Raw genomic sequence first — 21,441 nt, forward strand, 5'->3', positions numbered from 1 at the left:
GGAAGGGAGGCCAATTGTTTCTGAAAAAAAATCGGACAAGGCCGAAATCTGGACCTCGATTGAACCCAATCGTAGGCCCGCATCCACACCCGCCTGGAGAAAATGGAGAAAACGTCCTAACAAACTCTTCCGATGGAGCCTTCTTGGTTTCACACCAAGACACATTTTCTCCAAATACGGTGGTAATGTCTAGACGTTACTCCTTTCCTGGCCTGAATAAGAGTGGGAATGACTTCTTTGGGAATACCCTTCCGGGCTAGGATCCGGCGCTCAACAGCCATGCCGTCAAACGTAGCCGCGGTAAGTCTTGATACACGCATGGCCCCTGCTGCAGCAGGTCCTCGCGAAGAGGAAGAGGCCGAGGATCTTCTATGAGCAACTCCTGAAGATCTGGATACCAAGCCCTCCTTGGCCAGTCTGGAACAATGAGGATCGCTCGAATTCCTGTTGTTCTTATGATCTTGAGAACTTTTGGTATGAGTGGAAGTGGAGGGAAGACATATACCGACCGACACACCCATTGGGTCACTAGTGCATTTGCTTGTGGGTCTTTCGACCTGGAATAATATGTCTGAAGCTTCTTGTTGAGACGAGATGCCATCATGTCTACTTGAGGAACTCCCCAAAGACCTGTCACCTCTGCGAAGACTTCTTGGTGGAGGCCTCATTCTCCTGGATGGACATCGTGTCTGCTGAGGAAGTCTGCTTCCCAGGTGTCCACTCACGGAATGAAAATTGCCGACAGAGCTCTTGCATGTCTTTCTGCCCAGAGGAGGATCTTTGACACCTCTGCCATTGCCGCTCTGCTTTTCGTTCCGCCCTGACGGTTTATGTACGCGACTGCTGTTACATTGTCAGACTGGATCTGTACAGGTTGATCTTGAAGAAGATGCACCACTTGTAGAAGTCCGTTGTAAATGGCTCTCAACTCCAGAACGTTTATGTGAAGACAAGTTTCTTGACTTGACCATCTTCCTTGGAAGCTCTCCCCCCTGTGTGACTGCTCCCCAGCCTCGGAGACTGGCATCCGTGGTTACTAGGACCCAGTCCTGAACCCCGAACCTGCGTCCCTCTAGGAGGTGAGAACTGTGTAGCCACCACAGGATTGAAATTCTGGCTTTGGATGACAGAATTATCCTCTGATGCATGTGCAGATGGGATCTGGACTACTTGTCCAATAGGTCCCACTGGAGCAATTTAAACATGCTTGGGATAGGCATATGAATATCCTTACAAAGAATTAAGGTTCAAAAAGGGTTGAGATTACCTAAAGGATAAAAAAATAAATAAAGGGGCAGACTAGATGGGCCAAGTGGTTCTTATCTGCCGTCAAATTCTATGTTTCTATGTAACACTCTGGCCTGGAATCAGCCAAACTGTATGGCCTCGTAGGCCGCTAACATCTTCCCCAACAACCGAATGCATTGATGAATCGACACTCTGTTGGTTTTAGAATTTGTTTGACCATCTCTGGATTTCCAGAGCCTTTTTTACTGGAAGAAATACCCTCTGTACTTCTGTGCCCAGCATCATCCCCAGAAAGGACAATCTTGTCGTCGGTTCCAACTGTGACTTTGGAAACTTTATGATCCAACCGTGTGGTTGAAGTATTGTCAGGGAGAGTGCAATGTTTTGCACCAACCTTTCCCTGGACCTCGCTTTTATTAGGAGATCATCCAGGTAAGGAATTATATTGACTCCCTGCTGTCGAAGGAAGACCATCATCTCCGCCATCACCTTGGTGAATACCCTCTGTGCCATGGAGAGTCCGAACGGCAACGTCTGAAATTGGTAATGACAATTCTGTACTGCGAATCTCAGAAAAGCTTGATGTGGAGGATAAATGGGAACATGTAAGTAGGCATCTTTTATGTCCACTGACACCATGAAGTCCCCCTCCTCCAGACTGGAAATCACAGCCCTCAGAGATTCCATCTTGAACTTGAACCTCTGCAGGTAGAGATTCAGAGTTTTCAGGTTTAGAATCGGTCTGACCGAGCCGTCCGGCTTCGGAACTACGAATAGGCTTGAATAAAACCCTTCTCCTTGTTGTAACAAGGGAACCAGGACAATGACTTGATCCTGACACAATTTTTGTATTGCTGCAGCTACCACTTTCCTGTCTGGGATTGAAGCTGTTAAGGTCGATTTGAAAAAACGGCATGGGGGAATGTCTTGAAACTCCAGTTTGTACCCGTGGGACTCTATTTGTACGACCCACGGTCCAGGCCAGATTGAACCCAGAACTGACTGAAGAGTTTCAGATGTGCCCCCACCTGAGCGGACTCTCACAAGGGAGCCCCAGCGTCATGCTGAAGATTTGGCAGAAGCAGAGGTTGATTTCTGCTCCTGTGATCCTGGAGACGCTGTGGACTTTTTTCCTTTTCCCCTTCCTTTACCCGCAAAGAAAGGGGAACCTTTACCTTTTTGTGTTTATTGGGCCGAAAGGACTGCATCTGAGAGTAATGCGTTTTTTTTGCCGGCGCAGGAGCAATAGGCTAGAATGTTGACTTACCCGCGCGGTAGCCGCAGAAACGAAAGAATCCAGCCCATCTCCAAACAAGGCCTCACCTTTGTACGGGAGAGCATCCATATTCCTTTTGGAATCTGCGTCAGCATTCCATTGGCGAATCCACAACGCCCTCCGTGCTGAGATTGCCATGGTAGCGGCTCTTGATCCTAAGAGACCAATATCTTTCATGGCTTCTAGCATGTACACAGCAGCGTCTTTGATATGACCTAACGTTAGGAGTATCTCGTCTCTATCTATTGTGTCAATATCTGATGACAAGTTTTCTGACCACTTTTCAATAGCACTACTCACCCACGTACAGGCAATGGTAGGCCTGAGTAGTGTCCCATTGGCCACATCAATAGATTTCAACGTAGTCTCTAACTTGCGGTCTGCCAGCTCCTTAAGTGAAGCTGTCCCAGGCGCAGGAAGAATCACCTTTTTTGTTAACCTTGACAGGGCACTGTCTAAAACAGGGGGTGACGCCCACCTTTTCCTGTCCTCTGCAGGGAAAGGGAAAGCTACCTGAATTCTTTTGGGAACCTGAAATATCTTCTCAGGATTTTTCCATACTCCCTCAAAGACACTGTTCAGCTCATGAGATGGAGGAAAAAAGTTACATTAATTTTCTTTTCTTTACAAAAGTAAGCCTTCTCCTGTGGTAGAGGGGCCTCCGTAACTTCTAACACCTCCTTTATAGCAACAATCATGTATTGAATGTTTTTTGCTAACTTTGGATCTATTCCCCTGGAATCACTAGTGTCGACACAGGAATCAGAGACCGTGTCGGTATCAGTTTGTACTATTTGTGCAAATTACCTTTTATGTGAACCAGAGGGGTCCCCCTGTGGATGAAAAGGCAGAACTATTAAAAATCACATCTTCGACAGATTTTCTCCAGTCTTCTGCATGAGACTCAGACTTATCCAATCTCTTACTGATATGATTCACACTATCACGTAATTCTTTCACCCATTCAGGCTCTTGATGTGACGGCAGCGCCACCACCTTACAACTCTGTGTCCCTAAAATGGCTCCCTCAGGGGAAGAGCTCCCTGCCTCAGACATGTCACACACGTGCACAATCACACCACAGATACTCCGGGGCTTATAGGGGACAGACCCACAGTAAAATCTGTCAGAGGGACACAGAAAGGAATCGCCAGTCCAAAACTCAGCGCCCAAAGAAAAAATCCCTGTGTCGTGTACTTTGTACACAAAGACAAAAATTCCTGTGTCACGTACTTTGTACACAGAGACTTTTCGCGCTATATATATTGCCAATAATAGGTTATAGTACCACAATATACACTTTCCCCCCCTTTTAGCAACCTGATACTGGATTCAGAAGTGGAGAGAAGGATCAGCGTTTCTTTCCCCGCTGTCTGCTGGAAGAAAATGGCACTGAGCAGAGTGCTGGCTGCCTGAGGAAGAAGCCCCGCCACTTGCAATGGCGCGTTTTTCCTCAGCTATTGAACTAGATATTTATACTGGTGGGGGTGTAAGACTGTGCCACAACATCATATGCCACCTTTTGGCAGTGAGTAGGTTTCATGCTGCCCAGGGCGCCCCCTTCCCCCGCGCCCTGCTGTGCACTGTGTTATGGAGAGCATGATCGGCGCAGCGTTTCAGCTCGCTGCGCAGTACCTTAAGCCGTCACGATGACCGGAGATCCATCTCTGCAAACCTCACCAGTCTTCTGACTTCTGGCTCTGTTAGGGGGGTGACGGCATGCTGTGGGAGTGAGCGCAAAGCCGCAACTAGTGTTCAGTACCCTTCAGGAGCTAATTGTTTCCTGTCAGCAGAAGCAGAGCCATGAAACTCTTTAGGTAGTTGGTTCCTACTTCTTCACCCTAAGTCCCACGAAGCTAGGAGACTGTTGCCAGCAGTCTCCCTGAAAATAAAAAACCTAACAAAGTCTTTTAATGAAACTCAGTAGAGCTCCACTAGAGTGCGATCAGTCTGCCTGGGCACATTTTCTAAACTGAGGTCTGGAGGAGGGGCATAGAGGGAGGAGCCAGTTCACACTCGGAAAAAGTCTTAAAGTGCCCATGGCTCCTGCGGAACCGTCTATACCCCATGGTACTGAAGTGGACCCCAGTATCCTCTAGGACGTATGAGAAAATATAAAAAAAACCATGTGGCTTAGACAAAGGTGAGTTTCCATATTCAGGCCCTGAAGCCGCTGAACCCACTGCTATTATGATAGTTGCGCTGTTGGTGGTAGGAATTAAATATTCCGGTAACAAACGAGGACAACTTGGAGTGGAGAATCTCACCTAGTACTGACATCAGGATAGCGTCCAATATCAACTTTACCAAATTTCAACCCAGCACAGTTGTACCTGTAAACAAGGATCACAGAATGACAGTATTACATGATTAGATAACATGCCATAGAAGTAAAATCGGTAAATGTGCTTAATAGTACTACAATGAGAAGATGGAAAAACCACTCACTTCAGAGACAGCTCCGCATAGATGGGAGCAAAGGACTGGCATTCAGATGACCAGTTTGCAAAGAACTCTACTATCCACGACACACGCCGATCAGACTGCATCTCTTCCTAAAGAAAGGGTGTTGGTTAGAGCAGTAGTTCTCTAACTCTGTCCTCTGGACCCCAGACAGCTCACGTTTTCCAGGTCACCTAGCAGTTGCACAGGTGTAATCATTAGCCACTGACATTTTAAAAGGTCTACAGGTGGAGCTGATTATTTCCCTAGTGATTCTGTGAGGAGAACAGGAAAACATGCACTGTTTGGGGTCCCGAGGACAGAGCTTGAGAACCTATGAGTTAGAGCATATAGTGGCAATAATGTACCCTAACCTTCACTATATCTAGTACAGTACATTGACTAGAAACCTTTATATCATGTATACATATAGTGTTTACTTCGGTCGGATATAATACTCTACATCCTAATGTTGCCAGACGCATCGTTATCACCTGGAAACACACCGTTTTCATTTTGAGAGGATTATTGCACATTAATAAGACTGATAGAAGATTTTTTTGGGAAACCAGTAATTCCTAATAAACCTTATTGAATTGTCAACTCAAAGTCTGAACGCCACCTCTGTAAATACCAAGAACATTTCTTCAACAAAACAGATTACACACATGCAGCATTTCAAATGTAAATAAGATAAATCCAATACGGGAAATCATGGGAATGTGGTGTTAAAGGCTCAGGGAGCCAAGGAGTCCATCATCCACTCCCCAGAAATAATGTAAGGATGCCAATTTACCTCTATGGTTTTGTCGCTGAAATACTTGATATGCTCAGGACCCATATACAGAGGAGGTTTACACGTCATGACGAAGACTGGAGGAAAGAAATATGCAATAAGTAGAATTCTTACACATTTCAGGCGTTTGGTATGCTCTTTCACATATCATTACTAGATGTTAGGAGACTGCCTTTCACATATTGTTGATTGCATGTGTGAAAATAAGATTTTACTCACCGGTAAATCTATTTCTCGTAGTCCGTAGTGGATGCTGGGGACTCCGTAAGGACCATGGGGAATAGCGGCTCCGCAGGAGACTGGGCACAACTAAAAGAAAGCTTTTAGACTACCTGGTGTGCACTGGCTCCTCCCACTATGACCCTCCTCCAAGCCTCAGTTAGGATACTGTGCCCGGAAGAGCGTACACAATAAGGAAGGATTTTGAATCCCGGGTAAGACTCATACCAGCCACACCAATCACACCGTATAACTTGTGATACTATACCCAGTTAACAGTATGAAATATAACTGAGCCTCTCAACAGATGGCTCAACAATAACCCTTAGTTAGGCAATAACTACATACAAGTATTGCAGACAATCCGCACTTGGGATGGGCGCCCAGCATCCACTACGGACTACGAGAAATAGATTTACCGGTGAGTAAAATCTTATTTTCTCTGACGTCCTAGTGGATGCTGGGGACTCCGTAAGGACCATGGGGATTATACCAAAGCTCCCAAACGGGCGGGAGAGTGCGGATGACTCTGCAGCACCGAATGAGAGAACTCCAGGTCCTCCTCAGCCAGGGTATCAAATTTGTAGAATTTTGCAAACGTGTTTGCCCCTGACCAAGTTGCAGCTCGGCAAAGTTGTAAAGCCGAGACCCCTCGGGCAGCCGCCCAAGATGAGCCCACTTTCCTCGTGGAATGGGCTTTTACTGATTTAGGATGCTGCAATCCAGCTGCAGAATGCTCCAGCTGAATTGTGCTACAAATTCAGCGAGCAATAGTCTGCTTAGAAGCAGGAGCACCTATTTTGTTGGGTGCCTACAGGATAAAAAGCGAGTCAGTTTTCCCGACTCCAGCCGTCCTGGAAATATAAATTTTTAAGGCCCTGACTACGTCCAGTAACTTGGAATCTTCCAAGTCCCTAGTAGCCGCAGGCACTACAATAGGTTGGTTTAAGTGAAAAGCTGATACCACCTTAGGGAGAAACTGGGGACGAGTCCTCAATTCTGCCCTATCCATATGGAAAATCAGATAAGGGCTTTTACATGACAAAGCCGCCAATTCTGACACACGCCTGGCCGAAGCCAAGGCCAATAACATGACCACTTTTCACGTGAGATATTTCAAATCCACAGTTTTAAGTGGCTCAAACCAATGTGATTTTAGGAAACTCAACACCACGTTGAGATCCCAAGGTGCCACAGGAGGCACAAAAGGGGGCTGAATATGTAGCACTCCCTTTACAAATGTCTGAACTCCAGGCAGTGAAGCCAGTTCTTTCTGGAAGAAAATCGACAGAGCCGAAATCTGGACCTTAATGGAACCCAAGTTTAGGCCTATAGTCACTCCTGACTGTAGGAAGTGCAGAAAACGACCCACCTGAAATTCCTCTGTTGGGGCCTTCCTGGCCTCACACTACGCAACATATTTTCGCCAAATACGGTGATAATGGTTTGCGGTTACTTCTTTCCTGGCTTTTATCAGCGTAGGAATGACTTCCTCCGGAATGCCTTTTTCCTTTAGGATCCGGAATTCAACCGCCATGCCGTCAAACGCAGCCACGGTAAGTCTTGGAACAGACAGGGCCCCTGCTGTAGCAGATCCTGTCTGAGCGGTAGAGGCCATGGGTCCTCTGATATCATTTCTTGAAGTTCTGGGTACCAAGCTCTTCTTGGCCCATCCGGAACCACGAGTATCGTTCTTACTCCTCGTTTTCTTATTTTTCTCAGTACCTTTGGTATGAGAGGCAGAGAAGGGAATACATAAACCGACTGGTACACCCACGGTGTCACTAGAGCGTCCACAGCTATTGCCTGAGGGTCCCTTGACCTGGCGCAATATCTAGTTTTTTGTTTAGGCGGGACGCCATCATGTCCACCTGTGGCCTTTCCCAACGGTTTACCAACAGTTGGAAGACTTCTGGATGAAGTCCCCACTCTCCCGGGTGTAGGTCGTGTCTGCGGAGAATCCTTGTGGCTACTGCTATCGCCATCCTGCTTCTTGTGCCGCCCTGTCGGTTTACAAGGGCGACTGCCGTGATGTTGTCTGATTGGATCAGTACCGGCTGGTTTTGAAGCAGAGGCCTTGCCAGACTTAGGGCATTGTAAATGGCCTTCAGTTCCAGAATATTTATGTGTAGGGACGACTCCTGACTTGACCAAAGTCCTTGGAAATTTCTTCCCTGTGTGACTGCCCCCCAGCCTCGAAGGCTGGCATCCGTGGTTACCAGGACCCAGTCCTGTATGCCGAATCTGCGGCCCTCTTGAAGATGAGCACTCTGCAGCCACCACAGTAGAGATACCCTGGTCCTTGGAGACAGGGTTATCAGCCGATGCATCTGAAGATGCGATCCCGACCACTTGTCCAAGAGGTCCCACTGAAAGGTTCTTGCATGGAACCTGTCGAATGGAATTTTGCTTCGTAAGAAGCTACCATTTTTCCCAGGACTCGTGTGCAGTGATGCACCGATACCTGTTTTGGTTTCAGGAGGTCTCTGACTAGAGATGACAGCTCCTTGGCTTTCTCCTGCGGGAGAAACACTTTTTTCTGTTCTGTGTCCAGAACCATCCCCAGGAACAGTAGGCGTGTGGTAGGAACCAGCTGTGACTTTGGAATGTATAGAATCCATCCGTGCTGTTGTAGCACTTCCCGAGATAGTGCTACTCCGACCAACAACTGCTCCTTGGACCTCGCCTTTATAAGGAGATCGTCCAAGTACGGGATAATTAAAACTCCCTTTTTTCGAAGGAGTATCATCATTTCTGCCATTACCTTGGTAAAGACCCTCGGTGCCGTGGACAGTCCAAACGGCAGTGTTTGGAATTGGTAATGGCAATCCTGTACCACAAATCTGAGGTACTCCTGGTGAGGATGGTAAATGGGGACATGTAGGTAAGCATCCTTGATGTCCAGGGATACCATGTAATCCCCCTCCTCCAGGCTTGCAATAACCGCCCTGAGCGATTCCATCTTGAACTTGAATTTTTTTATGTATGTGTTCAAGGATTTCAAATTTAAAATGGGTCTCACCGAACCGTCCGGTTTCGGTACCACAAACAGTGTGGAATAGTAACCCCGTCCTTGTTGAAGTAGGGGCACCTTGACTATCACCTGCTGGGAATACAGCTTGTGAATTGCCTCTAGCACAGCCTCCCTGCCTGAGGGAGTTGTCGGCAAGGCAGATTTGAGGAAACGGCGGGGGGGAGACGCCTCGAATTCCAGCTTGTACCCCTGAGATACTACTTGAAGGATCCAGGGATCCACCTGTGAGCGAGCCCACTGATCGCTGAAATTTTTGAGGCTGCCTCCCACCGTACCTGGCTACGCCTGTGGAGCCCCCGCGTCATGCGGTGGACTCAGAGGAAGCGGGGGAAGAATTTTGATTCTGGGAACTGGCTGACTGGTGCAGCTTTTTCCCTCTTCCCTCGTCTCTGTGCAGAAAGGAAGCGCCTTTGACCCGCTTGCTTTTCTGAAGCCGAAAGGACTGTACCTGATAATACAGTGCTTTCTTAGGCTGTGAGGAAACCTGAGGTAAAAAATTTTCTTCCCAGCTGTTGCTGTGGATACGAGGTCCCAGAGACCATCCCCAAACAATTCCTCACCCTTATAAGGCTCTATGTGCCTTTTAAAGTCAGCATCACCTGTCCAGTGTCGGGTCTCTAATATCCTCCTGACAGAATGGACATTGCATTAATTCTGGATGCCAGCCGGCAAAATATCCCTCTGTGCATCTCTCATATATAAGACGACGTCTTTAATATGATCTTATGTTTCGCAAAATAGTATCCCTGTTTGACAGGGTCACAGACCACGCTGCAGCAGCACTATCTGCAGGTCTCAGTCTAGTACCTGAGTGTGTAAATACAGACTTCAGGACAGCCTCCTGCTTTTTATCAGCAGGTACCTTCAAAGTGGCCGTATCCTAAGACGGCAGTGCCACCTTTTTTGACAAACGTGTGAGCGCCTTATCCACCCTAGGGGATATCTCCCAGCGTAACTTATCCTCTGGCGGGAAAGGGTACGCCATCAGTAACTTTTTAGAAATTACCAGTTTCTTATCGGGGAAACCCACGCTTTTTCACACTTCATTCACTCATTTGATGGGGGAACAAAACACTGCCTGCTTTTTCTCCCCAAACATAAAACCCTTTTTTAGTGGTACTTGGGTTACTGTCAGAAATGTGTAACACATTTTTTATTGCCGGGATCATGTAACGGATGTTCCTAGTGGATTGTGTATATGTCTCAACCTCGTCGACACTGGAGTTAGACTCCGTGTCGACATCTGTGTCTGCCATCTGAGGGAGCGGGCGTTTTTGAGCCCCTGATGGCCTTTGAGACGCCTGGGCAGGCGCGGGCTGAGAAGCCGGCTGTCCCATAGCTGTTACGTCATCCAGCCTTTTATGTAAGGAGTTGACACTGTCGGTTTATACCTTCCACCTATCCATCCACTCTGGTGTCGGCCCCACAGGGGGCGACATCACATTTATCGGCATCTGCTCTGCCATCACATAAGCCTCCTCATCAAACGTGTCGACACAGCCGTACCGACACACCGCACACACACAGGGAATGCTCTGACTGAGGACAGGACCCCACACAGCCCTTTGGGGAGACAGAGAGAGAGAGTATGCCAGCACACACCAGAGCGCTATATAATTTAGGGATTAACACTATATTGAGTGAATTTTTCCCAATAGCTGCTTGTATATACAATATTGTGCCTAAATTTAGTGCCCCCCCTCTCTTTTTAACCCTTTGAGCCTGCAAACTACAGGGGAGAGCCTGGGGAGCCGTCTTCCAGCTGCACTGTGAAGAGAAAATGGCGCCAGTGTGCTGAGGGAGATAGCTCCGCCCCTTTTTCGCGGACTTTTCTCCCGCTTTTTTATGGATTCTGGCAGGGGTATTTATCACATATATAGCCTCTGGGGCTATATATTGTGATATATTTGCCAGCCAAGGTGTTTTTATTGCTGCTCAGGGCGCCCCCCCACAGCGCCCTGCACCCTCAGTGACCGGAGTGTGAAGTGTGCATGAGGAGCAATGGCGCACAGCTGCAGTGCTGTGCGCTACCTTGGTGAAGACTGATGTCTTCTGCCGCCGATTTTCCGGACCTCTTCTTGCTTCTGGCTCTGTAAGGGGGACGACGGCGCGGCTCCGGGAACGAACACCAAGGCCAGTTCCATGCGGTCGATCCCTCTGGAGCTAATGGTGTCCAGTAGCCTAAGAAGCCCAAGCTAGCTGCTAGCAGGTGGGTTCGCTTCTTCTCCCCTTAGTCCCTCGATGCAGTGAGCCTGTTGCCAGCAGGTCTCACTGTAAAATAAAAAACCTAAAATAAACTTTCTTTCTAGGAGCTCAGGAGAGCCCCTAGTGTGCATCCAGCTCGGCCGGGCACAGAAATCTAACTGAGGCTTGGAGGAGGGTCATAGTGGGAGGAGCCAGTGCACACCAGGTAGTCTAAAAGCTTTCTTTTAGTTGTGCCCTGTCTCCTGCGGAGCCGCTATTCCCCATGGTCCTTACGGAGTCCCCAGCATCCACTAGGACATCAGAGAAACCAAATGTAACCAGTATGGGTTAAGTACATTGGAATGTGATCTTTGTCCCACATTCTGACTACCTGCAACTCAAAACCAACGGTGCTAGTGTTCCCTCATAAGCCAGAAGGCCTTGGAATATAATACAATGTTGTATGTACGATACAATGACACTAATAATAAGAATTTACTTACCGATAATTCTATTTCTCATAGTCCGTAGTGGATGCTGGGGACTCCGTAAGGACCATGGGGAATAGCGGCTCCGCAGGAGACTGGGCACATCTAAAGAAAGCTTTAGGACTATCTGGTGTGCACTGGCTCCTCCCCCTATGCCCCTCCTCCAAGCCTCAGTTAGGATACAGTGCCCGGACGAGCGTACACAATAAGGAAGGATTTTGAATCCCGGGTAAGACTCATACCAGCCACACCAATCACACCGTACAACTTGTGATCTGAACCCAGTTAACAGCATGATAACAGAGGAGCCTCTAGAAAAGATGGCTCACTACAGCAATAACCAGATTTTTTGGTAACAATAACTATGTACCAGTTTTGCAGACAATCCGCACTTGGGATGGGCGCCCAGCATCCACTACGGACTATGAGAAATAGAATTATCGGTAAGTAAATTCTTATTTTCTCTAACGTCCTATGTGGATGCTGGAGACTCCGTAAGGACCATGGGGATTATACCAAAGCTCCCAAACAGTCGGGAGAGTGCGGATGACTCTGCAGCACCAAATGAGAGAACTCCAGGTCCTCCTCAGCCAGGATATCAATTTTGTAGAATTTTACAAACGTATTTGCTCCTGACCAAGTAGCTGCTCGGCAAAGTTGTAAAGCCGAGACCCCTCGGGCAGCCGCCCAAGATGAGCCCACCTTCCTTGTGGAGTGGGCATTTACAGATTTTTGGCTGTGGCAGGCCTGCCACAGAATGTGCAAGCTGAATTGTACTACAAATCCAACGAGCAATAGTCTGCTTAGAAGCAGGAGCACCCAGCTTGTTGGGTGCATACAGGATAAACAGCGAGTCAGATTTCCTGACTCCAGCCGTCCTGGAAACATATATTTTCAGGGCCCTGACAACGTCTAGCAACTTGGAGTCCTCCAAGTCCCTAGTAGCCGCAGGCACCACAAATAGGTTGGTTCAGGTGAAACGCTGAAACCACCTTAGGGAGAAACTTAGGACGAGTCCTCAATTCCGCCCTGTCCGAATGGAAAATCAGATAAGGGCTTTTTTAGGATAAAGCCGCCAATTCTGACACACGCCTGGCCCAGGCCAGGGCCAACAGCATGACCACTTTCCATGTGAGATATTTTAACTCCACAGATTTAAGTGGTTCAAACCAATGTGACTTTTGGAACCCAAAACTACATTAAGATCCCAAAGTGCCACTGGAGGCACAAAAGGAGGCTGTATATGCAGTACCCCTTTTACAAACGTCTGAACTTCAGGGACTGAAGCTAGTTCTTTTTGGAAGAAAATTGACAGGGCCGAAATTTGAACCTTAATGGACCCCAATTTCAGGCCCATAGACACTCCTGTTTGCAGGAAATGTAGGAATCGACCCAGTTGAATTTCCTCCGTCGGGCCTTACTGGCCTCGCACCACGCAACATATTTTCGCCAAATGCGGTGATAATGTTTTGCGGTTACATCCTTCCTGGCTTTGATCAGGATAGGGATGACTTCATCCGGAATGCCTTTTTTCCTTCAGGATCCGGCGTTCAACCGCCATGCCGTCAAACGCAGTCGCGGTAAGTCTTGGAACAGACAGGGTCCTTGCTGAAGCAGGTCCCTTCTTAGAGGTAGAGGCCACGGATCCTCCGTGAGCATCTTTTGAAGTTCCGGTTACCAAGTCCTTCTTGGCCAATCCGGAGCCACGAATATAGTGCTTACTCCTCTCCATCTTATCAATCTCAGTACCTTGGGTATGAGAGGCAGATGAGGGAACACATACACTGACTGGTACACCCACGGTGTTACCAGAGCGTCTACAGCTATTGCCTGAGGGTCCCTTGACCTGGCGCAATACCTGTCGAGTTTTTCCCAACGGTTTATAATCATGTGGAAGACTTCTGGGTGAAGTCCCCACTCTCCCGGGTGGAGGTCGTGTCTGCTGAGGAAGTCTGCTTCCTAGTTGTCCACTCCCGGAATTGCTGACAGTGCTATCACATGATTTTCCGCCCAGCGAAGAATCCTTGCAGCTTCTGCCATTGCCCTCCTGCTTCTTGTGCCACCCTGTCTGTTTACGTGGGTGACTGCCGTGATGTTGTCCGACTGGATCAACACCGGCTGACCTTGAAGCAGAGGTCTTGCTAAGCTTAGAGCATTGTAAATGGCCCTTAGCTTCAGGATATTTATGTGAAGTGATGTCTCCAGGCTTGACCATAAGCCCTGGAAATTCCTTCCCTGTGTGACTGCTCCCCAGCCTCGCAGGCTGGCATCCGTGGTCACCAGGACCCAGTCCTGAATGCCGAATCTGCGGCCCTCTAGAAGATGAGCACTCTGCAACCACCACAGGAGGGACACCCTTGTTCTTGGTGACAGGGTTATCCGCTGATGCATCTGAAGATGCGACCCGGACCATTTGTCCAGCAGGTCCCACTGGAAAGTTCTTGCCTGGAATCTGCCGAATGAGATTGCTTCGTAGGAAGCCACCATTTTACCCAGAATCCTTGTGCATTGATGCACTGAGACTTGGCTCGGTTTTAGGAGGTTCCTGACTAGCTCGGATAACTCCCTGGCTTTCTCCTCCGGGAGAAACACCTTTTTCTGGACTGTGTCCAGGATCATCCCTAGGAACAGAAGACGAGTCGTCGGAACCAGCTGCGATTTTGGAATATTGAGAATCCAATCGTGCTGCCGCAACACTACCTGAGATAGTGCTACACCGACCTCCAACTGTTCCCTGGATCTTACCCTTATCAGGGAATCGTCCAAGTAAGGGATAACTAAAATTCCCTTCCTTCGAAGGAATATCATCATTTCGGCCATTACCTTGGTAAAGACCCGGGGTGCCGTGGACCATCCATACGGCAGCGTCTGAACGGATAGTGACAGTTCTGTACCATAAACCTGAGGTACCCTTGGTGAGAAGGGTAAATTTGGACATGAAGGTAAGCATCCTTGATGTCCCGAGACATCATGTAGTCCCCTTCTTCCAGGTTCGCAATCACTGCTCTGAGTGACTCAATCTTGAATTTGAACCTCTGTATGTAAGTGTTCAAAGATTTTAGATTTAGAACCGGTCTCACCGAGCCGTCCGGCTTCGGTACCACAACAGTGTGGAATAATACCCCGTTCCCTGTTGCAGGAGGGGTACCTTGATTATCACCTGCTGGGAATACAGCTTGTGAATGGCTTCCAAAACTGTCTCCCTGTCAGAAGGAGACATCGGTAAAGCCGACTTTAGGAAACGGCGAGGGGGAGACGTCTCGAATTCCAATTTGTACCCCTGAGATATCACCTGAAGGATCCAGGGGTCTACTTGCGAGTGAGCCCACTGCGCGCTGAAATTCATTGAGACGGGCCCCCCACCGTGCCTGATTCTGCTTGTAAAGCCCCAGCGTCATACTGAGGGCTTGGCAGAGGCGGGAGAGGGTTTCTGTTCCTGGGAACTGGCTGATTTCTGCAGCCTTTTTCCTCTCCCTCTGTCACGGGGCAGAAATGAGGAACCTTTTGCCCGCTTGTCCACGAAAAGACTGCGCCTGATAATACGGCGTCTTCTCATGTTGAGAGGCGACCTGGGGTACAAACGTGGATTTCCCAGCTGTTGCCGTGGCCACCAGGTCTGAAAGACCGACCCCAAATAACTCCTCCCCTTAATAAGGCAATACTTCCAAATGCCGTTTGAAATCCGCATCATCTGACCACTGTCGTGTCCATAACCCTCTACTGGTAGAAATGGACAACGCACTTAGACTTGATGCCAGTCGGCAAATATTCCGCTGTGCATCACGCATATATAGAAATGCATCTTTTAAATGCTCTATAGGCAAAAATATACTGTCCCTATCTAGGGTATCAATATTTTCAGTCAGGGAATCCGACCACGCCAACCCAGCACTGCACATCCAGTCTGAGGAGATTGCTGGTCGCAGTATAACACCAGTATGTGTGTAAATACATTTTAGGATACCCTCCTGCTTTCTATCAGCAGGATCCTTAAGGGCGGCCATCTCAGGAGAGTGTAGAGCCCTTACAAGCGTGTGAGCGCTTTATCCACCCTAGGGGGTGTTTCCCAACGCACCCTAACCTCTGGCGGGAAAGGATATAATGCCAATAACATTTTAGAAATTATCAGTTGTTATCGGGGGAAACCCACGCATCATCACACACCTCATTTAATTTCTCAGATTCAGGAAAACTACAGGTAGTTTTTCCTCACCGAACATAATACCCCTTTATGGTGGTACTCGTATTATCAGAAATGTGTAAAACATTTTTCATTGCCTCAATCATGTAACGTGTGGCCCTACTGGAAGTCACATTTGTCTCTTCACCGTCGACACTGGAGTCAGTATCCGTGTCGGCGTCTATATCTGCCATCTGAGGTAACGGGCGCTTTAGAGCCCCTGACGGCCTATGAGACGTCTGGACAGGCACAAGCTGAGTAGCAGGCTGTCTCATGTCAACCACTGTCTTTTATACAGAGCTGACACTGTCACGTAATTCCTTCCAACAGTTCATCCACTCAGGTGTCGACCCCCTAGGGGGTGACATCACTATTACAGGCAATCTGCTCCGTCTCCACATCATTTTTCTCCTCATACATGTCGACACAAACGTACCGACATACAGCACACACACAGGGAATGCTCTGATAGAGGACAGGACCCCACTAGCCCTTTGGGGAGACAGAGGGAGAGTTTGCCAGCACACACCAGAGCGCTATATATATACACAGGGATAACCTTATATAAGTGTTTTTCCCCTTATAGCTGCTGTATCTTTAATACTGAGCGTAATTAGTGCCCCCCCTCTCTTTTTTAACCCTTTCTGTAGTGTAGTGACTGCAGGGGAGAGCCAGGGAGCTTCCCTCCAACGGAGCTGTGAGGGAAAATGGCGCCAGTGTGTTGAGGAGATAAGGCCGCCGATAAGGGGGCGGAGCCTATCTCCCGTTTTTCTATGTATTCTGGCAGGGGTTAAATGCATCCATATAGCCCAGGAGCTATATGTGATGTATTTTTTGCCATCTAAGGTATTTTTATTGCGTCTCAGGGCGCGCCCCCCCCAGCGCCCTGCACCCTCAGTGTCCGGAGTGTGAAGTGTGCTGAGAGCAATGGCGCACAGCTGCGGTGCTGTGCGCTACCTTATTGAAGACAGGACGTCTTCTGCCGCCGATTTTCCGGACCTCTTCTGCTCTTCTGGCTCTGTAAGGGGGACGGCGGCGCGGCTCTGGGACCCATCCATGGCTGGGCCTGTGATCGTCCCTCTGGAGCTAATGTCCAGTAGCCTAAGAAGCCCAATCCACTCTGCACGCAGGTGAGTTCGCTTCTTCTCCCCTTAGTCCCTCGATGCAGTGAGCCTGTTGCCAGCAGGACTCACTGAAAATAAAAAATCTAATTTAAACTTTTACTCTAAGCAGCTCAGGAGAGCCACCTAGATTGCACCCTTCTCATTCGGGCACAAAAATCTAACTGAGGCTTGGAGGAGGGTCATGGGGGGAGGAGCCAGTGCACACCAGCTAGTCCTAAAGCTTTTACTTTTGTGCCCAGTCTCCTGCGGAGCCGCTATTCCCCATGGTCCTTTCGGAGTTCCCAGCATCCACTAGGACGTCAGAGATACTGGACAGTCTTATCCAGATGACGTAGGAGAATTTCTGGGGAATTTGCCAGGATTAACAAGTCCAGATACGGCAGTATTCTGACCCCTTGATGGCGGAGTACCACCGTCATCACCGCCATAACTTTGGTGAAGACTCGCGGAGCCGTAGTTAAACCAAAAGGTAAAGCCTGAAACTGGTAATGGAGGTTTCCATATAATCCCCAGGTTCCAAGGCCAGAACTATAGAGCGAAGGGTTTCCATACGGAACTTGGAAACTTTCACAAACCTGTTCAATGTCTTGAGATTGAGAATGGGCCGAGAGGACCCATTCGGTTTCGGGACTAAAAACAGCGGAGAATAGTATCCCCGGCCCCTCTGAGCAAGAGGCACCTGTACTACGACTCCTGTATCCAGGAGGCTCTGTACCACCGAATGTAGAGTGTTTTCCTTTGTCTGGTCCAACGGGACGTCTGTCAGGCAAAATCGATGAGGCATCTGAAGTGGTCTTCAACCATTCCTGGGTATACCCACTATCTTATTTAAATCCTCCCCAAACAGAATATCTCCCTTGAAAGGGAGTACCTCCAGGGTTTTTCTAGAGTCCAGATCCACAGACCAGGATCTCAGCCACAATATCCTGCGAGCCAGGACTGATGTAGTAGAGGCCATGGCTGCTAGAATACCGGCATCAGAAGCCGCCTCTTTAATATAGGGAGAAGCTGTGACAAGACATGACAAACATTGTCTAGCATGGTCAGAAGAGATTTCAGTTTCCAACTCTAGGACCCATGCTTCAATAGCCTCTGCAGCCCATGTTGCTGCAATAGTGGGCCTTTGTGCAGCACCCGTGAGGGTGTAAATCGCTTTCAGACAACCCTCCACACGTTTATCCGTAGGCTCTTTTAGAGACGTGACGGTAGTGACAGGTAGAGCTGAGGAAACCACCATCCTAGCCACATGTGAGTCTACTGGAGGAGGCGTTTCCCAATTTTTAGACAGCTCTGGTGCGAGGGGATAGCGAGCCAGCATCTTCTTTTGAGGCACAAACTTCTTTCCCGGGTTTCCCCAGAGTTCCTGACGTATATCCACTAGGTGGTCAGAGGGAGGTAAAACTCGTTTAACCACCTTCTGACGCTTGAACCTATCTTGTTTCTTAGGAGGGACGGATGGCTCGGGATCATCCGTAATCTGTAGAATCAACTTAATAGCCTCCAAAAGATCAGGAACATCCACATGTGAACTACCCTCCCCATCAGCAGTATCGGTGTCAGAATTTGTGGGGTCAGTGTAAGCGCCATCTTCATCAGACGAGGTGTCAGTGACAGCAGTGGATTGTGAGGGGGTAAGAGCTCGCTTAGAGGACCCCTTGGTCTTAGGCGAGCGAGGGTCAGACTTTTTAGTAGTCAAGGACTGGTTCAACTTCTTCAATTGAGTAGACAAGTTATCCGCCCAAGGCGGGTTAGCTGCGGGGACCACATACGGTTGAACCGACATAGGAGGTCCCATAGGGGGTGTTAATTTAGTAACTAGCGTATTTAGAAGCATGGAGAAAGTAGCCCACAGTGGGTCATTATGGGCCCCTGTTGCCACAGTCCCACTGGGGGGCAAGGAGCCCCCAGAACCAGAGCCCGCAGCTGCTATAGTCTCCTCATAGGGATCTGTGGCTTCAGCAACACCGGCAGCGTGTTCAGCCCCAGAACTGTTACCTTCAGAAGCAGACATGATATAACTTGCAATATCAGGTAATACAGTACAATTGTCAGCAGCACAAGACCTCTTGCCCAAACTCCTGCGCAGTGTAGTCAGCACAAGCAGAGATACAGGAGAGATATGGTGACTAAATTCCCAGAGAAAAATACGTATTAGAGTATATCTTGTGAATATCCTATATTATTATAAAACCTGACGCACCAAGCCCCCTCAGGTTATAGAATATAGGGATAGCAAGTGGAGTGAGAGACACGAAATGTAAATCATCCAACAAGCTAATGCACACACATAGTCACAATTATACAATGCAGAGGTTATTACCAACAATAATACTGCACTGGACCCTGACTAAATGCACTCTTTCTTAAGTATTCTACATGTCAATTAGACAGTGTTAGTTAAGTGTCATGTAAAGTCACAGCACTGACAACCAGGCGGCTTCACAAAGGAGGATTTGCCCAAGCAGTCCCAGGAACAGTGTAGCTGGGAGAAATGGCGCCCAAACACTGACAGGGAGTGAGGGAGAGACAGATATGCAGCTCCAGGGTGGGAACATTTGCTGGAAATGGCGCCCTAGGGATGGGGGAGGGGCTTCAGGTCTAAGCCTTAGCCCCTCTGCTGGCAAAACCACCTGGTACTGCGGGCTACACACAAAAAGGTTTTAAGAGAAAACCTGACCTGCATCCATGCCCTGGTGATCTAGTGGGATCGCCTGTACTGCCAGTGTCCACCGGCCACACGATCCCGGAGAGCCCCAATCAAGTGTGCCTGACCAGAAGAAAACCAGAGCCTCCTGCTGTAGTTACCCGGCAACCAGGGCGCAGGAGTGTACAGCGCCGATGGGGAGATGGAGCTGCAGCAGAGAATGTCTCCAGACATGTACACATTGATGCAGCCCTTGAAATCTTCACTTTTCTTCTAAAAAAGCTCTTCTTAGGGCTACCCAGAGCAGCCCCTCTGTTATGTGCCTGCTATCTGCGGCACCAACTACAAAACTGAGCTCCTGTGCAGGGAGGCGGGGTTATAGAGGAGGCGGCGCTATGCATCTTGGGAACAGTCAAAGCTTTTGAGACTGTTGGTGCCTCGGATCAAGATCCTACTCTACACCCTTATGTCTTTTCTTGTGGAGCCCAGTGTACCCCGCAGAAAAATTAACACTTTGCAAGTTAACGTTTGTCTAGTACTGCCGGGTGAGATCAAGGAAAATAGTTAACGACATTGCATCGTTTCCAAGTCGTATAGTCTGTGGACACCTTAAAGCTGTGTATATCTTGTGATACACATTATGCGTTTAAGAAATTTCTGCCTGCTTCTATTTTACTTTATAAATCTGATTTGAGTGTCATAACTCAATTACTTACTATTTGTCACTGATGACCTTGTGTTAAGAGTCCGCCTGGACACATAGCAATCTAGTGTTTGATACACTCCACAATTGGGAAAATCCAGGTCTCAGAACCAATTGATCAAACATTTTAATAATAGGTAACTTCCAACTCCTCATTCATTACTTTAGCGTCCAGATGCATTTTTTTAATTCTGGCCTTCTAATTTTGTTTGTGCCACCACGCTTAACCACTTGCCTGGCATGGTCGCATCAGATGCGACCATGCCTGCAAGTGCTCTATCTGACCTGGTCGCACAGGACGCGACCAGTCAGATAGAGAGTGTTAGCAGCGGCAGGGAAGATAAACTTCCCTCCGCTGCTGCTGTCAGAGGAAGGTCCCTCTGCCTCCCTGCACCCTGGTCAGCACGGCAGGATCTTCCCCCTCCAGCGGCTGCAGACAATGGCAGCCGCTGGGGAGAGTAAATGAACCCTCCAAAGCCCCCCCGGCATACCTGCAGGCTGTCCCGGCTTTCAAAATGAAACCCGTGATAGTCGCGATGTTCCCAATCGATGTTTCGATGTTTGAAGAAAAAATGTTTACAAAAGAAAAAAAAAATCCCTTTCTTTTTTTTTTTTTTTTTAACTAAAATCATTTGGGATAGGGTTAAAGTCATGTTCTTCACTTAATTCACTCATAAAAAAACCCCGACAATTTTGGAGCTGTTTTCGACTAAATAAATCGTCAGTTAAGTGGTTAAAGGAGGATTCTAAGAATACCACAAGTTATACCCCAATACAAAAAGTGTATTTATGTATGTGCACGCCAGGTGCCACTCTGCCAGCTGCACCCAGTGACAGTATGTTATCAGTGCACAACAAGCTGCCAGTTTGTGAGCTGGCTGATTGGGGTGTTTATCTTGCTCCTGCCAATCAGAAAGCGCTAAGTGCTTGTCCCATTATTTTCCAGCACTGTCCACAAGCCCTGCTCATTTCATGCAGTATGGGCAATGTAACAATCAATAAGTTTCCCATTACAAAAAAGGAATGAAAATCTTTTCTGAGGACTTCATGAAAAGAAGTACAATTTTGTATTGACCCTTTGGTACAGCATCGCTCCACTCTAG

The 21,441-nt window shown here is 48.2% G+C and overlaps 1 protein-coding gene across 1 annotated transcript in view; it reads right to left on the reverse strand.

Annotated features, from left to right (window-relative positions):
- TMX2 (thioredoxin related transmembrane protein 2) overlaps positions 1–21,441 on the reverse strand; it is a 109,809-nt gene that overhangs the window by 25,885 nt on the left and 62,483 nt on the right. Inside the window, exons 4-6 of the mRNA XM_063958465.1 lie at positions 5,763–5,839; positions 4,973–5,079; positions 4,792–4,857 (exon numbers count right to left, since the gene is read on the reverse strand). Of these exons, the coding sequence (XP_063814535.1) occupies positions 4,792–4,857; positions 4,973–5,079; positions 5,763–5,839 (250 nt within the window). The remainder of the gene's footprint in view (positions 1–4,791; positions 4,858–4,972; positions 5,080–5,762; positions 5,840–21,441) is intronic.

Source organism: Pseudophryne corroboree, chromosome 3 (genome assembly GCF_028390025.1).
Source record: "Pseudophryne corroboree isolate aPseCor3 chromosome 3, aPseCor3.hap2, whole genome shotgun sequence".
Classification (NCBI taxonomy): domain Eukaryota; kingdom Metazoa; phylum Chordata; class Amphibia; order Anura; family Myobatrachidae; genus Pseudophryne; species Pseudophryne corroboree.